This window comes from Eleginops maclovinus, chromosome 16 (assembly GCF_036324505.1).
Source record: "Eleginops maclovinus isolate JMC-PN-2008 ecotype Puerto Natales chromosome 16, JC_Emac_rtc_rv5, whole genome shotgun sequence".
Taxonomy (NCBI): domain Eukaryota; kingdom Metazoa; phylum Chordata; class Actinopteri; order Perciformes; family Eleginopidae; genus Eleginops; species Eleginops maclovinus.
The window spans coordinates 23,075,797-23,093,113 of NC_086364.1; the positions used below are offsets into that span (position 1 = coordinate 23,075,797).

Here is a 17,317-nt window from a genome sequence, read left to right on the forward strand (position 1 = left end):
GTTAAACAGTTTCAGGGTGGAGGGTTGCAGGAGTCACACATTTATTACCCCGTGTCGCTTTATACAACATGATTGACTGCGGCCGGAGTCACTCCTCTACTCAAACACACACACTGGTTACACCACATAGCAAAGAGCCACACACACAAACACACACTTTATGAACTCTATCAACTGGAGTAAAGCTTTAAACACACACTCCAGAAACCAGATATAAAAGTCAGTTAATGCGACGGCCCTCAGGCACAGAAACGAGAGAGTCAGAAGAGGTGACGGGAAGATAACTGAAGTTAAGGTACTTATACAACAAGTGTAGAAGTACTCTGTTACAAGTAAAAGTACTGCATTCAAAATCTTACTGAAGTAGAAGTGGATTTAGAATCTGTTTTAGTTGATAAACGTAGGGGAGGAAAAAGGACGATCCTGGCTTCTGAAGTGCACCAGAGTAGAAGTACACATTGGAAATACTCGTAGTGAAGTACAAGTATGTGAAAGCTGTACTTCAGTGTGTACTGTGGTATCTGACAGCGGGGAGTGTTTGCAGACACTGAAGGCAGAGGGAGTGGCAGGGCAGGGTCTCGGTGTTTGCTTTCATCAGCACACTGGCACTTGACTTTGAATGGCGGTGAGTCAGTGAACGCATCACCTGATTTACACGTTTCATCGGTGTGTTTGTAACCGTGGTATCCGTCAGAAATGGATGAGGTTGTGGAGCATTTTAACCGGGCATCCCCTCTATATCATCGGACAGTGTTACCCTCCAGTAAAAGCTAAAACACAGAAAAACACTCTTTAAAAAGTAAGAAATGAATGATAAGTCGGACACATGCTGGACTTTTCAATTACCAAAATGTTAAAATAGCTTCTTTACAAGTGAAAGTCCTTTAAAGTATGTTAGTTTAATCAGGAATATTTACCAAACGCATCAATTTAGTTTGTAAAATGTCATAAAATGATCAAAAACTGCACCTAGACATTGGTTGTTTTTGTCCTGCCACATAAAATGATGTATGAAATAATAATAATCAAAAGGAATGGAAGAAAACACTCATCTGATGCCCTGAATCCATCGTTATTTGGCTTTTTTTACATGAAAATTGACTTCATTAATCTTCAATAATAGAAATTAAGACACAAAAATGACTTTCTATTTATTAAATGGATCTCTGTAAATGTCTACCTCGGTACATTTAACTTTCCTAGTGCCTTCTATTCATGCTGCTGAGTGTGTTTTTATAGCTGCTTTACTTTGTTTGTTTTATTTAACTGCACTGAGAGGCGCCTCGTTAACATTCCATTGCTTCATACAGAGACAGAGGACTCTTCAAAGGGTTATTTCTAATGTCAATTAACTCATCGATCAATCAACCAATCGTATCACCCCTACATGTAGTCACTGTGAGGTGGTTTAGCCTCGTATTTGATAAATTCATCATATGTTTCAGAGCCAGTAACGAGTAACGAAAGCGATAAAACAGTACCTGTAAAATGCACCGACTAAAGGTACAGTCACATTCCTCCTCAGGGAGGGATAGAGGAAGTCCTCGGCCTCCTGCGAGCCCTAATGTCTGACTGCTGTCATCACCTGCTGTAAATTAAGATAAGATCTGATTGGACAGCATTCCTGACTGTAATGGGAGGGGGGGGGGGGGGGCAGGGACAGGGACACCCCCGCCCCCCCCCCCCCCTCTACAGTGTGTCCTGAAACGGGTGTGTCAGAATAAATAGTTTGCTTTCATATCTCCTTGGCGGAGGAATGAAAGAACAAACAGGTTGGAGGGATGACGAGTCAGGAAGGAATTATGTCGAGCAGGTGATGGAATTCTTTTTGTTCCAGTTAGAGTCCACACCTGAAACTCTTTAAAGAGTCCTCTCCTGCTGATGTTCAGGTGTATATCAGTATGTAGTGTCTCTACTTTAAAGAGTCCTCTCCTGCTGATGTTCAGGTGTATATCAGTATGTAGTGTCTCTACTTTAAAGAGTCCTCTCCTGCTGATGTTCAGGTGTATATCAGTATGTAGTGTCTCTACTTTAAAGAGTCCTCTCCTGCTGATGTTCAGGTGTATATCAGTATGTAGTGTCTCTACTTTAAAGAGTCCTCTCCTGCTGATGTTCAGGTGTATATCAGTATGTAGAGTCTCTACTTTAAAGAGTCCTCTCCTGCTGATGTTCAGGTGTATATCAGTATGTAGTGTCTCTACTTTAAAGAGTCCTCTCCTGCTGATGTTCAGGTGTATATCAGTATGTAGAGTCTCTACTTTAAAGAGTCCTCTCCTGCTGATGTTCAGGTGTATATCAGTATGTAGAGTCTCTACTTTAAAGAGTCCTCTCCTGCTGATGTTCAGGTGTATATCAGTATGTAGTGTCTCTACTTTAAAGAGTCCTCTCCTGCTGATGTTCAGGTGTATATCAGTATGTAGTGTCTCTACTTTAAAGAGTCCTCTCCTGCTGATGTTCAGGTGTATATCAGTATGTAGAGTCTCTACTTTAAAGAGTCCTCTCCTGCTGATGTTCAGACTGAAGTTTTAACCGTCACCTCTCTCTGTGTTTTTCCTCAGGGCTCAGGCCCAGGACCTGGCTGTGGTGATTTCTCGGATGCAGAAAGGTGCCGACCAAGTAGAAAAGAACATCCTGGCTGCAGAGTATCATCTGGGTGTGGTAAGAGAGGGGTATCAATTACACTGCGGGGGCGCTGGGCACTTTTTAACTGGCTGATGTTGGTGCTATGCACCGAGAAATGTTAACTAACAAATGTCAGCTTTCGGAAAGCGTATGGTTAGGGCTGGATTTGATTTGTTCAGCAATCAAGATCACACAAATCAACAAATCTTCAAGCCTTCTCAGCATCAGATAACCTCAGAGACAAACGATTGTTTCCTGGAGATGAGAAGATAGAATCGGACAAACACAAAGCTTCCTTTGTCCCCTCGCAGGACACAGAGCGCGATGGCAAGAAGCAGACGCTGCTCCACCAGAGGGAGAACGCTGACATCCTGTCGGAGGCCGAGGGGCTGCTGAAGAACCTCTTCATGGACGTGGACAAAGCCAAGAGGCTGCAGCACCCGCAGGCCAATGAGATCGAGAAAGAGTGAGTTTATCCAGAGAGAGAAACTCAGAGGGGGAGGAGGTACGCACATCTGTAGCTCAAACAAATGTAGAAATAAAAAGGAGATGGAGGGAGATGGTTAAGGGGCAAAGACCTGCCCTTTTTGTCTCCTATTCTCTTGACAAATACACAAATATAGCAATCAACCATCTAGGAAAAACAAGCAAATAAAAACATCTAGAATTGTAAAAAGAATTTTGAGCTTCACCCAATGATTAAAAACAAAAATAAATGAAGATAAAAAGAATCAAAATGAGTTGGAACAAAATAAAAAACGTGTTTAAAAAATAGAAAACACTGAAATATTAAAGTAATATCAGTTTAAGAGACTTAATGGTAGCAATACAAGTAAAAGTCCTGCATTTAAAATGTTATCTTAGTAAAAGTATAATCACTGAAATCTACCCAAATAATGAAATGTGCCAAATGCAAAAAAATCTCAATTAAAAACAAAACATCCAAAATATTCAAAATACATTTAAAAGATACTTTAAAAATATAAACACATGGTAAATTGAGAAATAAGTAAGTATCCTTCATTAAAAATGTTACTTAATTAAAAGTAAATCCAATAAAAGGTACTAAAAGATTTAATTGTAAAAGTACAAACTGGCAGAAAAATCTAATTTGTATATAAATAAATACTAGTGAAAATACTAATGTGTAAAGCAATATATTCTCTAAAACCGCCAATTATTGAATCGTCTAATTGTACAAAATATTGATTATTTAAGTATTTAGCAGCGCTGTACCTGTAGGATGAAAATAATGGAAGTAAAAGCACTATTTCCCCCTTTTGAATGAAGTGGAGTAGGAGTATAAAGTGCCTCACAGTACAGTTGTTGTAATGTAAGTAAAGTACTTCAGTGTTTGTACTATTAAATTCCACCGCTGCATGCGTGCCAACACACACCTAAAACTCGATGTGTTGCATGCCGGGGAGACTTATACCCGTCTCAAATATTCACTTCCACATTCCCCCCTCTCTCCACCCTTCTCCGCATTATTGACTGAAATACTTTGTGTCTGGTTCTCCCTCCTGCAGCGTGAAAAACCTCCACGATCGCTGGGTGAAGGACTGTTCCATCTACAGGGATCTATACTCCCAGGTCAAAGCTCTAGATCCCAAACAGAAGATCGACTGGGGCCCTCTGCTGGACGACAAAATGGTCCGTTGGTCTTTGGTTTCGTGAGCTAAACATCTGCAGGATTTATAATGGTCACAGGTTGAACAATGTCCTGATTCTGTGATTTTCAGAGACAGTTAAAGTCAGATGCATACGGGCCGAACCTGCCTGACGTGGAGAAGCAGATCGCAGAACACAACATCCTGCACCAGGAGATCGAGGCCTACAAAGACCAGCTGGAGCCCAGCACCACCACCTCCAAGGTAACAGAGAGGTGCAGACCTTCACTACACAAAGAAGAGATAAACCACAATCAGTACAGTGGTGCAGGGATGTAGGTCGACCCAGTGTGAAGCATCTCCCTGATAAACCTGGCTAATGTTGGGCTATAAAGGAACTACAGCACGGTCACATGACTTCACGTCACCACCGCTAAGCTAAAGGAGGCTAATGTTGGGCGAGGCTAATGTTGGGCTATAAAGGAACTACAGCACGGTCACATGACTTCACGTCACCACCGCTAAGCTAAAGGAGGCTAATGTTGGGCGTGATGACGTTTAGTCAGAGGGCAAAACGTTAAAACACTCTTCAGCTTGTGGTAACCACAGATCTTATTTCAGGCAAAAACAAAACACATTCAGAAAACCATTGACTTCCAGACCAGGGTACGGGAAGTGTAAAAAGCTAAATCAATTCAGGGTTTGAAACTCATTCCTGCAGCACTCTATTGTCCCCCCAGGCTTTCTTACAATCAAGATTGCAATAACAAGAAGTTATTTCACTTGCATTTTGGACGAAAATAAAACATGTTTGCACTACACTAACCCTCGTGAATCATTGACCTGTTCTGAGCAGAGGTAGAGCCACTGGTTCTGAGCAGAGGTAGAGCCACTGGTTCTGAGCGAGTCACTGGTTCTGAGCAGAGGTAGAGCCACTGGTTCTGAGCGAGTCACTGGTTCTGAGCAGAGGTAGAGTCACTGGTTCTGAGCAGAGGTAGAGTCACTGGTTCTGAGCAGAGGTAGAGCCACTGGTTCATATTGTCTTTGATTATTTTACAGTTTTTTTTGAGCCATAACAAAAAGACAGCATCAGAGTTAAGACTGTTTTTATCCTAGGATATTTTCCAGAAAATCCTTTAGCTAAAGAAGCAGTTTTTGAAGGTATCAAACACTCACTGAAATCTGCTTTTGGACAGACAGACAGACAGACAGACAGACAGACAGACAGACAGACAGACAGACAGACAGACAGACAGACAATCTCCCCACAAGCTAATAATAACATATATACACACATAGATCTTGTGCAGGATGAATCATTCACCTTCTGTCTTCTTCCTCTTTCCTCACAGGAGCAGTACGCCGCCCTCAAGGACAAATACGACAAACTTTGTGTGAGTTTTTTTTGCACTGTGACTCTTCCAAGTGTTTTGAGTTGAGTGGGATGTGTGTATGTAATGCATGTTTTTCATTTCTGTAATGAATCTGTCAATGGATGAGCGGAATGTCTAATATAATAGGGTTAGAGGCTTTGAATATCCGAGGAACCTTTAGATGTATTGCAATCCAACTAATCTACATCCACTGGTTCCTAGTTTTTAGTCTCCAGAAATCCCTACAGTAAGCCTCTAAGTTTTAGGGGACTCCACACTGTAGAGTAAACTCTTTCCCCCCTCTGGTTGAGCAGGAGCTGTCGCAGCAGCGGCGCGCTCACCTGGCTCGCTGTACGAGTGCGTGCAGAGCTGCAGGAAGGAGCTGAGCTACCTGTCGGGTCAGCAGGAGAGGATCCTGCAGAGAGACTGGAGCGACCGCTTTGTGGACGCCCCCAGTGTCCGCATGGAGTACGAGGTGAGGGGGAGGGGGGCAGCGGTCCTGAGGGGGAAGTCATTATGGGGGATTTTGGGAGGGAAGAATATTTATAATGCTGCAAGAACCGGTTACACCAGCTTTGGTCCAAACAGGTGTAACCGGTGCTGTATAGCTGCTGCTGCTGCTAGACTCCATGTGACTTTGGATTGTTGAAAATAATCTCTTTGTCAAATAAACATTTATGATACCTACACGTTTTATTCAGCAGGATAATCTCCACATACTAACACCTTTATGATTTCTGATGTAAAAAGCTAATGTTGGGCTATAAAGGAACTACAGCACGGTCACATGACTTCACGTCACCACCGCTAAGCTAAAGGCGGCTAATGTTGGGCTATAAAGAAACTACAGCACGGTCACATGACTTCACGTCACCACCGCTAAGCTAAAGGAGGCTAATGTTAGGCTATAAAGGAACTACAGCACGGTCACATGACTTCAGGTCACCACCGCTAAGCTAAAGGCGGCTAATGTTGGGCTATAAAGGAACTACAGCACGGTCACATGACTTCATGTCACCACCGCTAAGCTAAAGGAGGCTAATGTTGGGCTATAAAGGAACTACAGCACGGTCACATGACTTCAGGTCACCACCGCTAAGCTAAAGGCGGCTAATGTTGGGCTATAAAGGAACTACAGCACGGTCACATGACTCCGCTAAGCTAAAGGCGGCTAATGTTGGATGTGATGACGTTTAGTCGTCTCATTTAGACAGTTGTTAGCAACCTCTCTTTTTAAATTCACCAGTGGGGTGACTTCCAGACCAGTGAACAGGAAGTGCTAAAATGCTGACCCACTTTCAGGCTTCAAGGACTTATAAATGATGTCAGCAAAGGAAAATGAAGGTTGTAGTCTGACTTCTATTGTCTTTAACAGAAATTCAAAACCACCGGTCTGCTGGCTCATGAGACCGAGATCAACAAGCTGCAGGGGGAAGGAGACCGACTCGTTGAGAAGAAGCATCCTGCCAGCTCTACAATAAAGGTACAGCGGTCACACATTAGAATGATACCGATGTGAAGGGTGAAATACATGGTGATGAATGAAAATACTGAATTGAGGCTTTTTTTTTTCTCAGGCGCACCGAGACGCTGTGCAGTCGGAGTGGCAGGCCTTCCTCAACCTGTGCCTGGCTCAGGAAATACACCTGGACAACATCGAAGAGTACAAGAAGGTACAGAGCAATGACTTTGTTGCATAAAAACGGAAAAACTAAAGTAAGGTTTAGCACCCAAGTACAATACTTAAGTTATATATGTTCCCTCGCAGTTCCAGCTGGAGGCAGAGACCCTGTCCAAGTCTCTGGAGAGGCTCAGCTCCAATCTGGACCCGAAGGATCTCACCGGGAAGAGTAACCCTGAGGTCCTGATGGCTCTGGAGGTGACTCTCAGTTTGATAATATTTCTTCCATATGCATTTTACGAAATTAGGTGCATCAAAGATATGAACTACATTTAGAATTCTTTTTGCTTCTGGTTGCCAGCTCGTTTGTTTGTGTGTTTCTCTTCTAACGCCATATTTCCTGCAGGGAGACGAGCCGGCGGTCAAGAGGAACGAGCAGCGTCTGTCGGACCTCAGAGAGCTCAGCAACAGCGTTGTTCCTCTGAAGCTCCGTCGGACCGCCCCCACCAAACCCACCACCGTCAAGGCCCTGTGCGACTGGGCTGACGAAGATGTAAGATATGTTTCAGTCAATGACAGACTTCAGTATAGAGATACAGGGTAGAATATTCAAGAGGCGACACACGTTGATATATCAAATCCAAAAAGTACACATCGGAGAACTATATAGATAATAATACTTTATTAAGTCTGGCATTTTTACCAAGGCGAGACACAAGGAACTTTCAACACAGCCTTACAATCCCTGAAGACCATCAGTCCAAGACCCTCTAACATGAAACATGATATTATATATTCTTCTTATCTTTATTTTATCTCCCTCTACGTGTGCTCCAGGACACAGTGAGGCGTGGAGAGACTCTAACCCTAAAGTCCAACTCTGATAATAAGAACTGGGAGCTCAAGAGCAGCAGTGGGAAGACCAGGACCCTCCCCGGGACCTGCTTTTTGGTCCCCCCCCCTGACGCAGAGGCCCTGGAGAAAGTAAACAGGTACAGAGTGCAAACCCCACACCCTACCGTACGTTTTCTCAACATTGCAATAAATCCTGTGATGTGTTTTAATGGAACATGATGTGTGTGTGTGTGTGTGTGTTCAGTCTGGACAGAGCGCTGAAGGATCTAAAGAGCCGTAGATCTGCGCTCATGACCTCCCTGAAGAACTCCACTGTGGACGGTGTCCGTCCTCAGAAATCAGGTGAGAAGAAAGACAACAAAACAGGACAAACTTTCAACGTTTCCTCTTCCTGAAAAAGCGTACAGTGACAAATAAACAGCACACCATTTGAAGAATAGATTCATGCCAGTTCATCTTTGGATCCTTCATATCTTTCTGTTGTATTAAGTTACCTTTTGGCAAAATGCTTTACGTTCCCCTAGGTAAACAGTTAGTTTTATGTCTAGGGCTTTTATTGTGAAAGGATTGGAGGCGAATGTATGGAGAGATGAAGCTGGCTATCTTGGTTTGGATTAGGGAGCCTTTGTAAAGGCCTTTAGGACCATCACAGAGTCTTCAACCCTGTTGTGCAATACCAATTATGTGCAATATATACCTGGCTGCTATATCTCAAAACTGTTGCAGGATGTTTACTTTTGTATCTTTAATTCTTTTTAATATTTTGTATCTTTGTTAATATTGAGCTGTTTTTGGCTCTTTCTGCTGTAAAAAATGCAAATGTCCCCTCTGTGGGACGAATAAAGGTATTCTGATTCTGATTAAACGTATTGCCATTGCTCCTCAGTCGCGGTTCAAAGTGCTCCCGAGGATCCCAGAGCTGCAGAGCTGGCCAGTGAAATCGACAAAATCAACAAAGCTCTGGAGCGGAACGAGAAAGAAATCCTGAGTCGCCTCAGAGCCCCGCTGGACAACCGCAACCCGACGCAGGACCTGAACAATCGCCTGCAAGAGCACGAGGTGAACAGGAACAACATTGTGCTTTAATAAAACAAGCTACAGTTGTGTTGTGTGTTGAAATTCACCCTCGGGTCACTCAACGTGTCTATTTTGATGCCATCATTAACTCTTTGCCCTTTCAGAAATCTGCTCTGGCTGTGAGGAAGCTGGAGTCGGAGAAGAATGCCCTCCAAAGAGAGATGGAGCCCATTCTGGCCAAGAAGCCTCTCGGACCCACCGCCTCCTCCCTGCCCCTCAAACTCAGCGCCGCCAACAACAAGATCGACGACATCAACAACTTCATCGACCTCTATAAGAAAAAGTAAGAAGACCTTCTCTATATGATTTTTTCTTTCCTTAAAACATCAATTTTCAACCTCCTGTGTTTCTCTCCTCTCAACCAGAGCTACAGCCTCCATGTTCCTGGAAAAGCAGAAGCTGAACGTGGAAGGCATTGTCTCAGGGTTTGAGGACAAGTTAGCCAAAGAAGGCGCCATTCTTGATCAACCCCACACCCTCCCGAGTCGCAACCAGCAGCTGCAGGTGTGGTACTTCAAAATGGAAAAAAAGTCAAAGATTTAACAGTTTCAGGAGCACAGGAATCGTAACCCGTCTTTATCCTTATGCCGAACAGCTTCTGCGTCAGGATGTCACCTCCAAGAAGGATGAGTTGACTAAACTAGGCAGAGACTTGGACATGACAGAGCAGTCATGCAGCTCCTTGCAGCGGACATACAATGAATACTGTCCGGACATCCGGCGCCAGGAGAATGAGGTGAAACAGCTGAAGAACCGTTACACGTCTGTCAACAATCAGCTCCAGGAAAGGTGAGTCAAACTAAAATCAGCATTTGCTGTAACTGTGATTGTCTAGTCCGACTTGTTGAACAATGGAAGTTAAGGATTGTTTTTCACATTTCACTCTAGGTCTGCCCTTGTAAAGCAGGCAACCAATAAGAACCAAGACTTCCAGAATGCTGTTCAGTCACTGGACTTCTTCTTGGTCAATTTGCCCAATAACGCGATCAAACCTACAGACGATGTGAAGCAAATAACAGCCAAACAAAACTCTCAAAGGGTGAGTGGGAACTATTTCTTTATCTACATTCAAATGTGTCCAAATTCTAAAAACAAACTAACTCAATTCTCTTTGGATTACATGTTTAGAAAGTAGTTGAGGACATCAAAAAGAAAACCGATGATTTAGACCGGGTCAAGTATCTGTCCCGCGATCTGCAGAGCGTCCTGAATGTGAGTTCAGAGAAAATAAACATTCTTATTTACAGTGAACTAAGCTTCCTTGTACTTAATCTTTGAATCCATACATGCATTTCCTTTCAGGAGTATGACGCTAAGTTGAACACCTACCGTGGCACTCTGAATGATGACGATGACGATGATGATGACTATGAGGAACCAGTCCCAAAGTTACGTCAAACTTCAACCATGGATAAAGCTGTGCAGAGAAAGGTACACTTAAAGACTCATGACAATTCTCTACCATTTCTACGAAAAATGTTCCCTCTGTTAACTTCAGTTTCGTATCTTATTTTCTCTCCTGCAGGAGAAAGATCTACTGAACCTTTTCTCCGAGGTGTCTGCAGAAAGCAATCAGCTGCTCAGCCAGTTGGGGACAACAAAGAACATCAAGGCCAGGGTACGATATCATGACATCAAAATACATCACTCAAGTAATTATTCCAAATGTTACCTGCCCAAAGTAATACCATTTATCTTTTTATCCATGTGCAGAATGAAGAGAAAGTTAGTCAGGTGGTGGTCAATCAGCAGATGCAGCTACAAAGCGATAGGAAGGACCTGGAGGCGAGTGATAGTCTGAAAAAGGAATTAAATGAGGAGGTGGCCAGACGCTTGCTTGCTGAAAGAGACCTGGAAACATACCGTAGTAGGTTTGTGTCGCTCAAGAACAGGAGGGGAGTGGAGAGGTTGGAGGAGAAGGAGGTGGTGCAATACTACAGTGACCCAAAACTGGAGGTGGAACTACAGTCACTGAAAAGTCGGATCCAGGACGAGTCGTCGAAGAGGTCAAGAACCCGCTCTGAGATCGAAATTATCAGCGAGAAGATCCACAAACTGGAAACACAGCTGATCAGAGTCGAACCAAGACTGGTGACCAAGGTAATGACGGAGTACGAGAGAGACCCCCAGCTCGACAAAGACGCCGTCAAGATGAGAGAAGAGATGGAGAGGATAAGGCTGATGCTCCAAACCAGAGACAGTGAGAAAATTCACGTGAAAACCGAGCTCACAGTGTTGTCTCAGCAGAAACCAAAAATCAGGGAGAAGATTGTTAAGAAGGAAGTGGTGAGACTTGAGAAGGATCCAGAGATGCTGAAATCTGTTCTCATGTTCCAGAGGAATATCTCAGATGAGGATCTCAGCTCCGAGTCGCTCAACACTAGCATTTTTAGCACAAGGAGCCAGATTAACACACTGGAGAGGGTCATTCCCACCATCCAACCTAAGATAGTCACCAAGGTGGTGAAGCAAGTACAGCAAGATCCAGAATCGCTGGAACAGTCGAAGAAGCTACAAACCGCCTTGGAGGAGGAGAGAGATGAGAATGCTACCTTGATGAAGGACCTGACCACCTTGCAGCTACGTTGGAGTGAGCTGGAAAAGCTCAGACCCAAAGTTGAAGTCAAGGAGATCATCAATGAGATCTACAGAGTTGATCCTGAGACAGAAATCGAGTTGGTGCGTCTGAGGAAAGAACTTCAGGACTCCAGCCGTAACCGTGCAGACCTGGAGCACGAAATCAAGATGTTGATCACGACTCTGACCACCCTGCGCTCTCAGAAACCCAAAGTGGAGTACAAGGAGGTGACCCAGGAAGTGATCAAAGAAGAGAAAAGCCCAGAGGTCACCAGGGAATTGCAAAGGCTGAACAACCAAGTTTCCCGTCTGCTAGTCAACTACGAGACCACCATCGAGCTGCTGACCCGACTACGCAAAGAAAGAGATGAGCTGAAGGTTGAAAAATCCAAAGTGGAGACCAAGCTGCTCACTAAGGAGCTCATCAAATATGAGAATGATCCTCTCCTTGAAAAAGAGGCTGACAGACTCCGGAGGAATGTCAGAGAAGAGATTCAACAGCGCCGCAGTGTGGAGGAGTTGCTGTTTGACCTCCAGAACCAATACATTCTCCTGGAAAGGCAGAAGCCAGAGGAGAAAATAGTCATGCATGAGGTGGTGCGTCTTCAGAAGGACCCCAAGCAGTTACAGGAGCATGACAAGTTGAACAAGAACCTAGACGACGAAATGAAAGCCCGCAGAAAGCTTGACATGGAGGTCCGACAGCTCAGAGCGCTGATTCAAGACAAAGAGAGTACCCTGGCTCAGATGGACGATCGTCACAAGAAGATTAAAGTAGAGTCGGAGCTCAGGCAGATCAAGTCTCGCATTCTTGAATTGGAAAACTCTCCACTGCCCGTTGAGGAAAAGATTGTCATCGAGGAGGTCCTGAAAGTGGAGCGAGATCCTCAGCTGGAAAAACTTACTGATGGTATACGTGCCAACTTGGAGAGCGAGGCCAACAATATGAGTCGTATAGAGAGAGAAATCCGCAACCTGAGGATAAAGTTAGAAATTCTGCAAAAGGAGAAGTCAATTGAGAAGGTTGTTTACAGAGAGGTCGTTCGCGTAGAGAAAGACCCGGCATTGGAGGCTGAAAGGGACCGTCTGAGAGATCTCGTAACACAGGAGAGAAATCTGAGGCGGAACCAGGAAGATGACACCCAGAACCTCCACATCAGGATGACTCACCTGCAGTCTTCCCATTCCGTGACTTCTGAGGAGGAAACCAGTCTCGTCATCACCAAAGACACTCTGCAGAGAGAGAAGGAGGATCTGCTCAGACAGCTCAAAATGTTAGAGGCTCAAAGACATACCATCAGCATTACCTTCCAGCAACAGTCCAAGCTGGTGAGCGAAAGAAGCATGATGTTCAAGCAGAGGAGTCTGAAGACATCCGCCGAATTACAACGGCTGGAGAAAGACATCCTCAACGAGAAGGAGAAGATACACCAGAGAGACACGCTGATCATGGAGTTGCAGAACAATGTCCAGAAAGAGGACCACTCTGATACTCACACCCGGGAGACAAACCTCTCAACTAAGATCACCATCCTGGACCCAGAGACCGGTAAAGACATGTCTCCCTATGATGCCTATGTACAGGGGCTGATAGATCGCAACCACTACATTCACCTGTCTGAGTTGGAATGCGACTGGGAGGAAATCACTTCCACTGGTCCAGATGGGGATACAATAATCCTGCAGGATCGCAAAAGTGGAAAGCAGTACTCTATCAAGGATGCTCTGAAGGATGGTCGCTTGACCCAGTACGAAGTGGCCCGCTACAAGGAAGGGAAAATGTCCATTACTGAGTTTGCCCTCCTTGTTGCAGGGGAAGCCAGCAAGCCTGTCCTTCCTCCAGTTACTATCCCAAGATCACCCATCAGAACCACCCCACCCTCTCCCTTGAACTCCATGCCAAGCTCCCTGAGGTCCTCCTTCCCCAACCTCAACACAGTAAACAGTCAGTATAACAGCCAACTCAACAGTCACAACAGTGGCAGTCTGAACAACCTCACTGCTACAGCAGGTGATGAGTATTTCCCCATCTCCGGGGTTTTAGACACCACCACTGATAGCCGGATGTCCGTCAGAAGTGCCCTGACCCGCAAACTCATTGATGCCGACACAGCTCTGAAGCTGCTGGAGGCCCAAGCAGCCTCCGGGGGAATCGTTGATCTCGCCAAAAAGGACAAACTATCCGTCCACAAAGCAGCTGAGCGCGGGCTCATTGACTCGGGTGACATGCACACGCTTCTGAATGCCCAAAAGGCCTTCACAGGAGTCGCAGATCCCATGACCAAAGACCGTCTCGCAGTGGGACCCGCCGCGAGTAAAGGGTATATTCCCCAAGAAAATGCCAGGAGGTACATGGAGGCGCAGTACCTCACCGGTGGGTTTGTGAATCCCTCTAGAGCAGGCCGCCTATCAGTCAAAGAAGCTCTCGCCACCAATATTATCGACAGCAAAACAGCAGATGAGCTACAAGATGAGACTTCCTACAAGAAAGAGTTGGTGGACCCCATTACGAAAGAGAAGATCTCATACAAGCAGGCGATGGATCGGTGTAAGACAGACAGCCACACGGGGCTCCTGCTGCTTCCCGCCGCCTCTAATGATGCCACAGATGCCCCATCTTACTCAAGCTATCGCTTCAGTCCCTCCTACAACAGATATTAGATGTGAAGTTTAAGATGTTTTATTTGTCGCAGCCACTGGTGCTAGAGGTTGTGTGATAATGCTAACTGATAAAGATAAATATGAAGTGTGTGTGTGCTCCATTGTAAACACAGGCAGGGAAAAACTACATTGTGGGTGAAACTGCGCTCTTTTCAGTGCTTCTTTGTTTGGTCTGCTGTATAAAAGAGGGTAAAGTTTGTTTTACAAGGTAAACTGTTTTCTCAGCACTGTCAAGCTGCTAAATACTTTGCAAGTGTTCATTAAACTCCTCACATTCATTTTTCTGTTTTGTTATTTGAATTAGAGACAGATGAATGATCATTCAGTACATTGCAGCTCATAAACTAAACACCCTTATGACTATGCTTTTTTTTAGCATGGCTGTAATTAGTTGTTAGTGCTAATCGTCACGGGTTAAGATGCTAACGTGCAATGGTAAAGTTTAGCATGTTAGCATTGTCCTATTTTAGCATTAGATGGTGCTTAAAGGAGCTAGTATTGAGCTCATGGCACTGTTGCCTCACAGAGCTGCTACAGGGACAGTTAGAAAGATAATACTCTGTAAATATATTTAAAATATCTAATGAGGTAAGGAAAGCTTAGATATTACATTACATAAGGATTGACTAAACTCATAACAGCGGGTAATGTAGTTACCTTACTTGTTTACATAGGTTTCGTAACTGGTTGATCTGTGATCCACTACAAAGTCTTAATCTAGGATCCTCAGATTGATTGCTTTGGTCTTGCAGCATACCTTCCCGTCTCCGTGTTCATCAGGGATGTCGATGGAGTTCAGACACAGTAATCTGGTTGGGCTTGCTATTGAAAGGGACTAGAAACATCTAATTGACTTCTAAGTGGACTAACTGGGCAAAGTTCCATTTAGTTGCTCAATGGGGTCTTTAGGTTCAAAACACGAAAGATGCAATTGGACAAACTTTCAATGGTCATTAAAATAAATACATCAATAATAGCAGAGCATGCAAACAATACACAAACACTGCTGCCTTTTTTTAAAACTAATATTCCACAAAAAAAACTGGGCAAACTAAGCGCAGAAATATTAATTGTAAACATGAAATCAATCACTAAAAATACGTTTGTTTTAAATCTCAGGAATTATTTTTTATTAGCAATGTTTTTTAATAAATCAGAGGAATTATTTGTAACAAGAAAAATGTTTGACTCTTTTAGCAGGAATATTCAGCGGATTAAATAAATAATGTTTTTTAGTAAATCAGAATGAATTATTTGTATATATTTATTGATATTCTTCTTCTTAAATTCAATTAATTTTTGTTTTTAAATCATGTTAAATTAAATATCATTTTGCCAACTATCAGAGCAATTGCAGGTAAGTCAAATTATAAATACAATTTTATATTTTACTCAGAGTTGTGGCATGTTTGTGCCCTATAATATCAAATGAAAGCGTCTCAGTTTAACATGGGGGATAAAACCATTTCCAGGAACTCCACCACACAGTGAGTCATCTCCTGTAACTGATACTTAAATAGTTGTATTTAAAAAAGGCTATGCTTGGAAATGATGGATTAAGGGTACAGATTAAACATGACTCACACATGTGAGGTTAACAAGGTCAAACTCACGGGTCGACATTTATAATAAATCAACACTGAAGAGCCTGAAATGTAAACAAGTCTAAAATCTTTTCTTGGCGAGGGGTTTAAAGGTGATATTGTTTTGGGGGATTTGCCTCAAGGACCCCGTCTGACCCCATGGTGGTGTTTACAGTGGAGGGTGTTGATGTGGGAGCACGTATGCTGGGATGTCTGCCGGACAGATTACCCGGTGACTGAAAGGACTTTGTGGGATTACTGCCCATGAGCCTGTCTGGAGGCTGAGGTGGCCCCACTCTGCGTCCAGAAGAGGGGGGGGGGTGTTCCCTGTCCTTAATGGTACGATACAGTGATGGTATTCTTGCATCAGATCAGCTTCATTTGCAACTTCAACAAGGACAGGATACATTCAATATGTTCTAGACCCTCTCACATACGTTTGATCCGGGAGTGAGCTCTGTATTTGTTTCAGGACTGACTTCTTTTTAATACATATGTTATGAAAAGTCTCATTTATTTTTCAATATGTGACCCAATGACCTAGTATTAATACACTAGACCACTCGTACACATGTCTCTTTATGGGAATCTACAGCTTTTTACAACTTAATACAACAGTTCTTATGAAAAAAATCAGCAACATTTTAAGTGAAAAATCTTACAGTTTTTCAGTAGCTTTCACATCAGGTGACCTATTCCCTCAAAATCCAAGCAGCATTTTGTAGAGTGGTGCAGGAATGAGTCCTCAACCTGATCAATGAGTCAACATTGTAGCACTCCCTCCTGCTTCCCCTTGTCTGGAAGTCAATGGTTTTCTGAATTTGTTTTGTGGATTTTAGCCTGTTAACACAAGCTGAACACATTTTAACGGTTTGTTCTACGACATAGAATACGTCAGTGAATGCCCCACCCTGCTGCTGAGTGTCTCAATGGTTTTGATGGTAAAATAATCACATTCAGTGTTCAGGACATGGCTGGGGTTTGAGACAATGCTGTCAACAAGCCTCACTGATTGGTTGATTCATAGAGTTTCTGTGTAGCCTGGTACCAAATGTTGCATTGTTTTTCTATCAATACCGCAGTGACCAGGGCGCCTGTGTGATGACTCCCTTCCTGTTAAAAGCCTGCTAAATACGACAGCATATTTGCACAGTAATTGGCAGCTGCTTTCTGGGTTCTTATTGTCATAATGGTAGACTGTAGTGCTGATCGTTTAAACCCGGGACAATTACCATTTGCACATCTCTCTGTGTATGAATGGCAATGGCTAAGCCTGCCCTGCAATCATGCTAACACCACTATCAACTGGTATTTAGTGTGTTACTCTCTTCACAAAGA

The 17,317-nt window shown here is 43.7% G+C and overlaps 1 protein-coding gene across 1 annotated transcript in view; it reads left to right on the forward strand.

The window, feature by feature from the left end:
* Positions 1-14,674, forward strand: part of LOC134878278 (envoplakin-like) — an 18,014-nt gene extending 3,340 nt beyond the window's left edge. Inside the window, 22 exon segments of the mRNA XM_063904210.1 lie at positions 2,559-2,658; positions 2,934-3,088; positions 4,152-4,275; positions 4,365-4,496; positions 5,585-5,626; positions 5,920-5,947; positions 5,950-6,080; positions 6,981-7,088; positions 7,183-7,278; positions 7,374-7,484; positions 7,633-7,779; positions 8,064-8,218; positions 8,326-8,423; positions 8,968-9,140; positions 9,263-9,441; positions 9,524-9,662; positions 9,754-9,947; positions 10,047-10,197; positions 10,287-10,370; positions 10,461-10,589; positions 10,684-10,776; positions 10,872-14,674. Coding sequence (XP_063760280.1) covers positions 2,559-2,658; positions 2,934-3,088; positions 4,152-4,275; positions 4,365-4,496; positions 5,585-5,626; positions 5,920-5,947; positions 5,950-6,080; positions 6,981-7,088; positions 7,183-7,278; positions 7,374-7,484; positions 7,633-7,779; positions 8,064-8,218; positions 8,326-8,423; positions 8,968-9,140; positions 9,263-9,441; positions 9,524-9,662; positions 9,754-9,947; positions 10,047-10,197; positions 10,287-10,370; positions 10,461-10,589; positions 10,684-10,776; positions 10,872-14,396 — 6,094 coding nt within the window. The 3' untranslated portion in view covers positions 14,397-14,674.
* Positions 14,675-17,317: the final 2,643 nt, after the last annotated feature.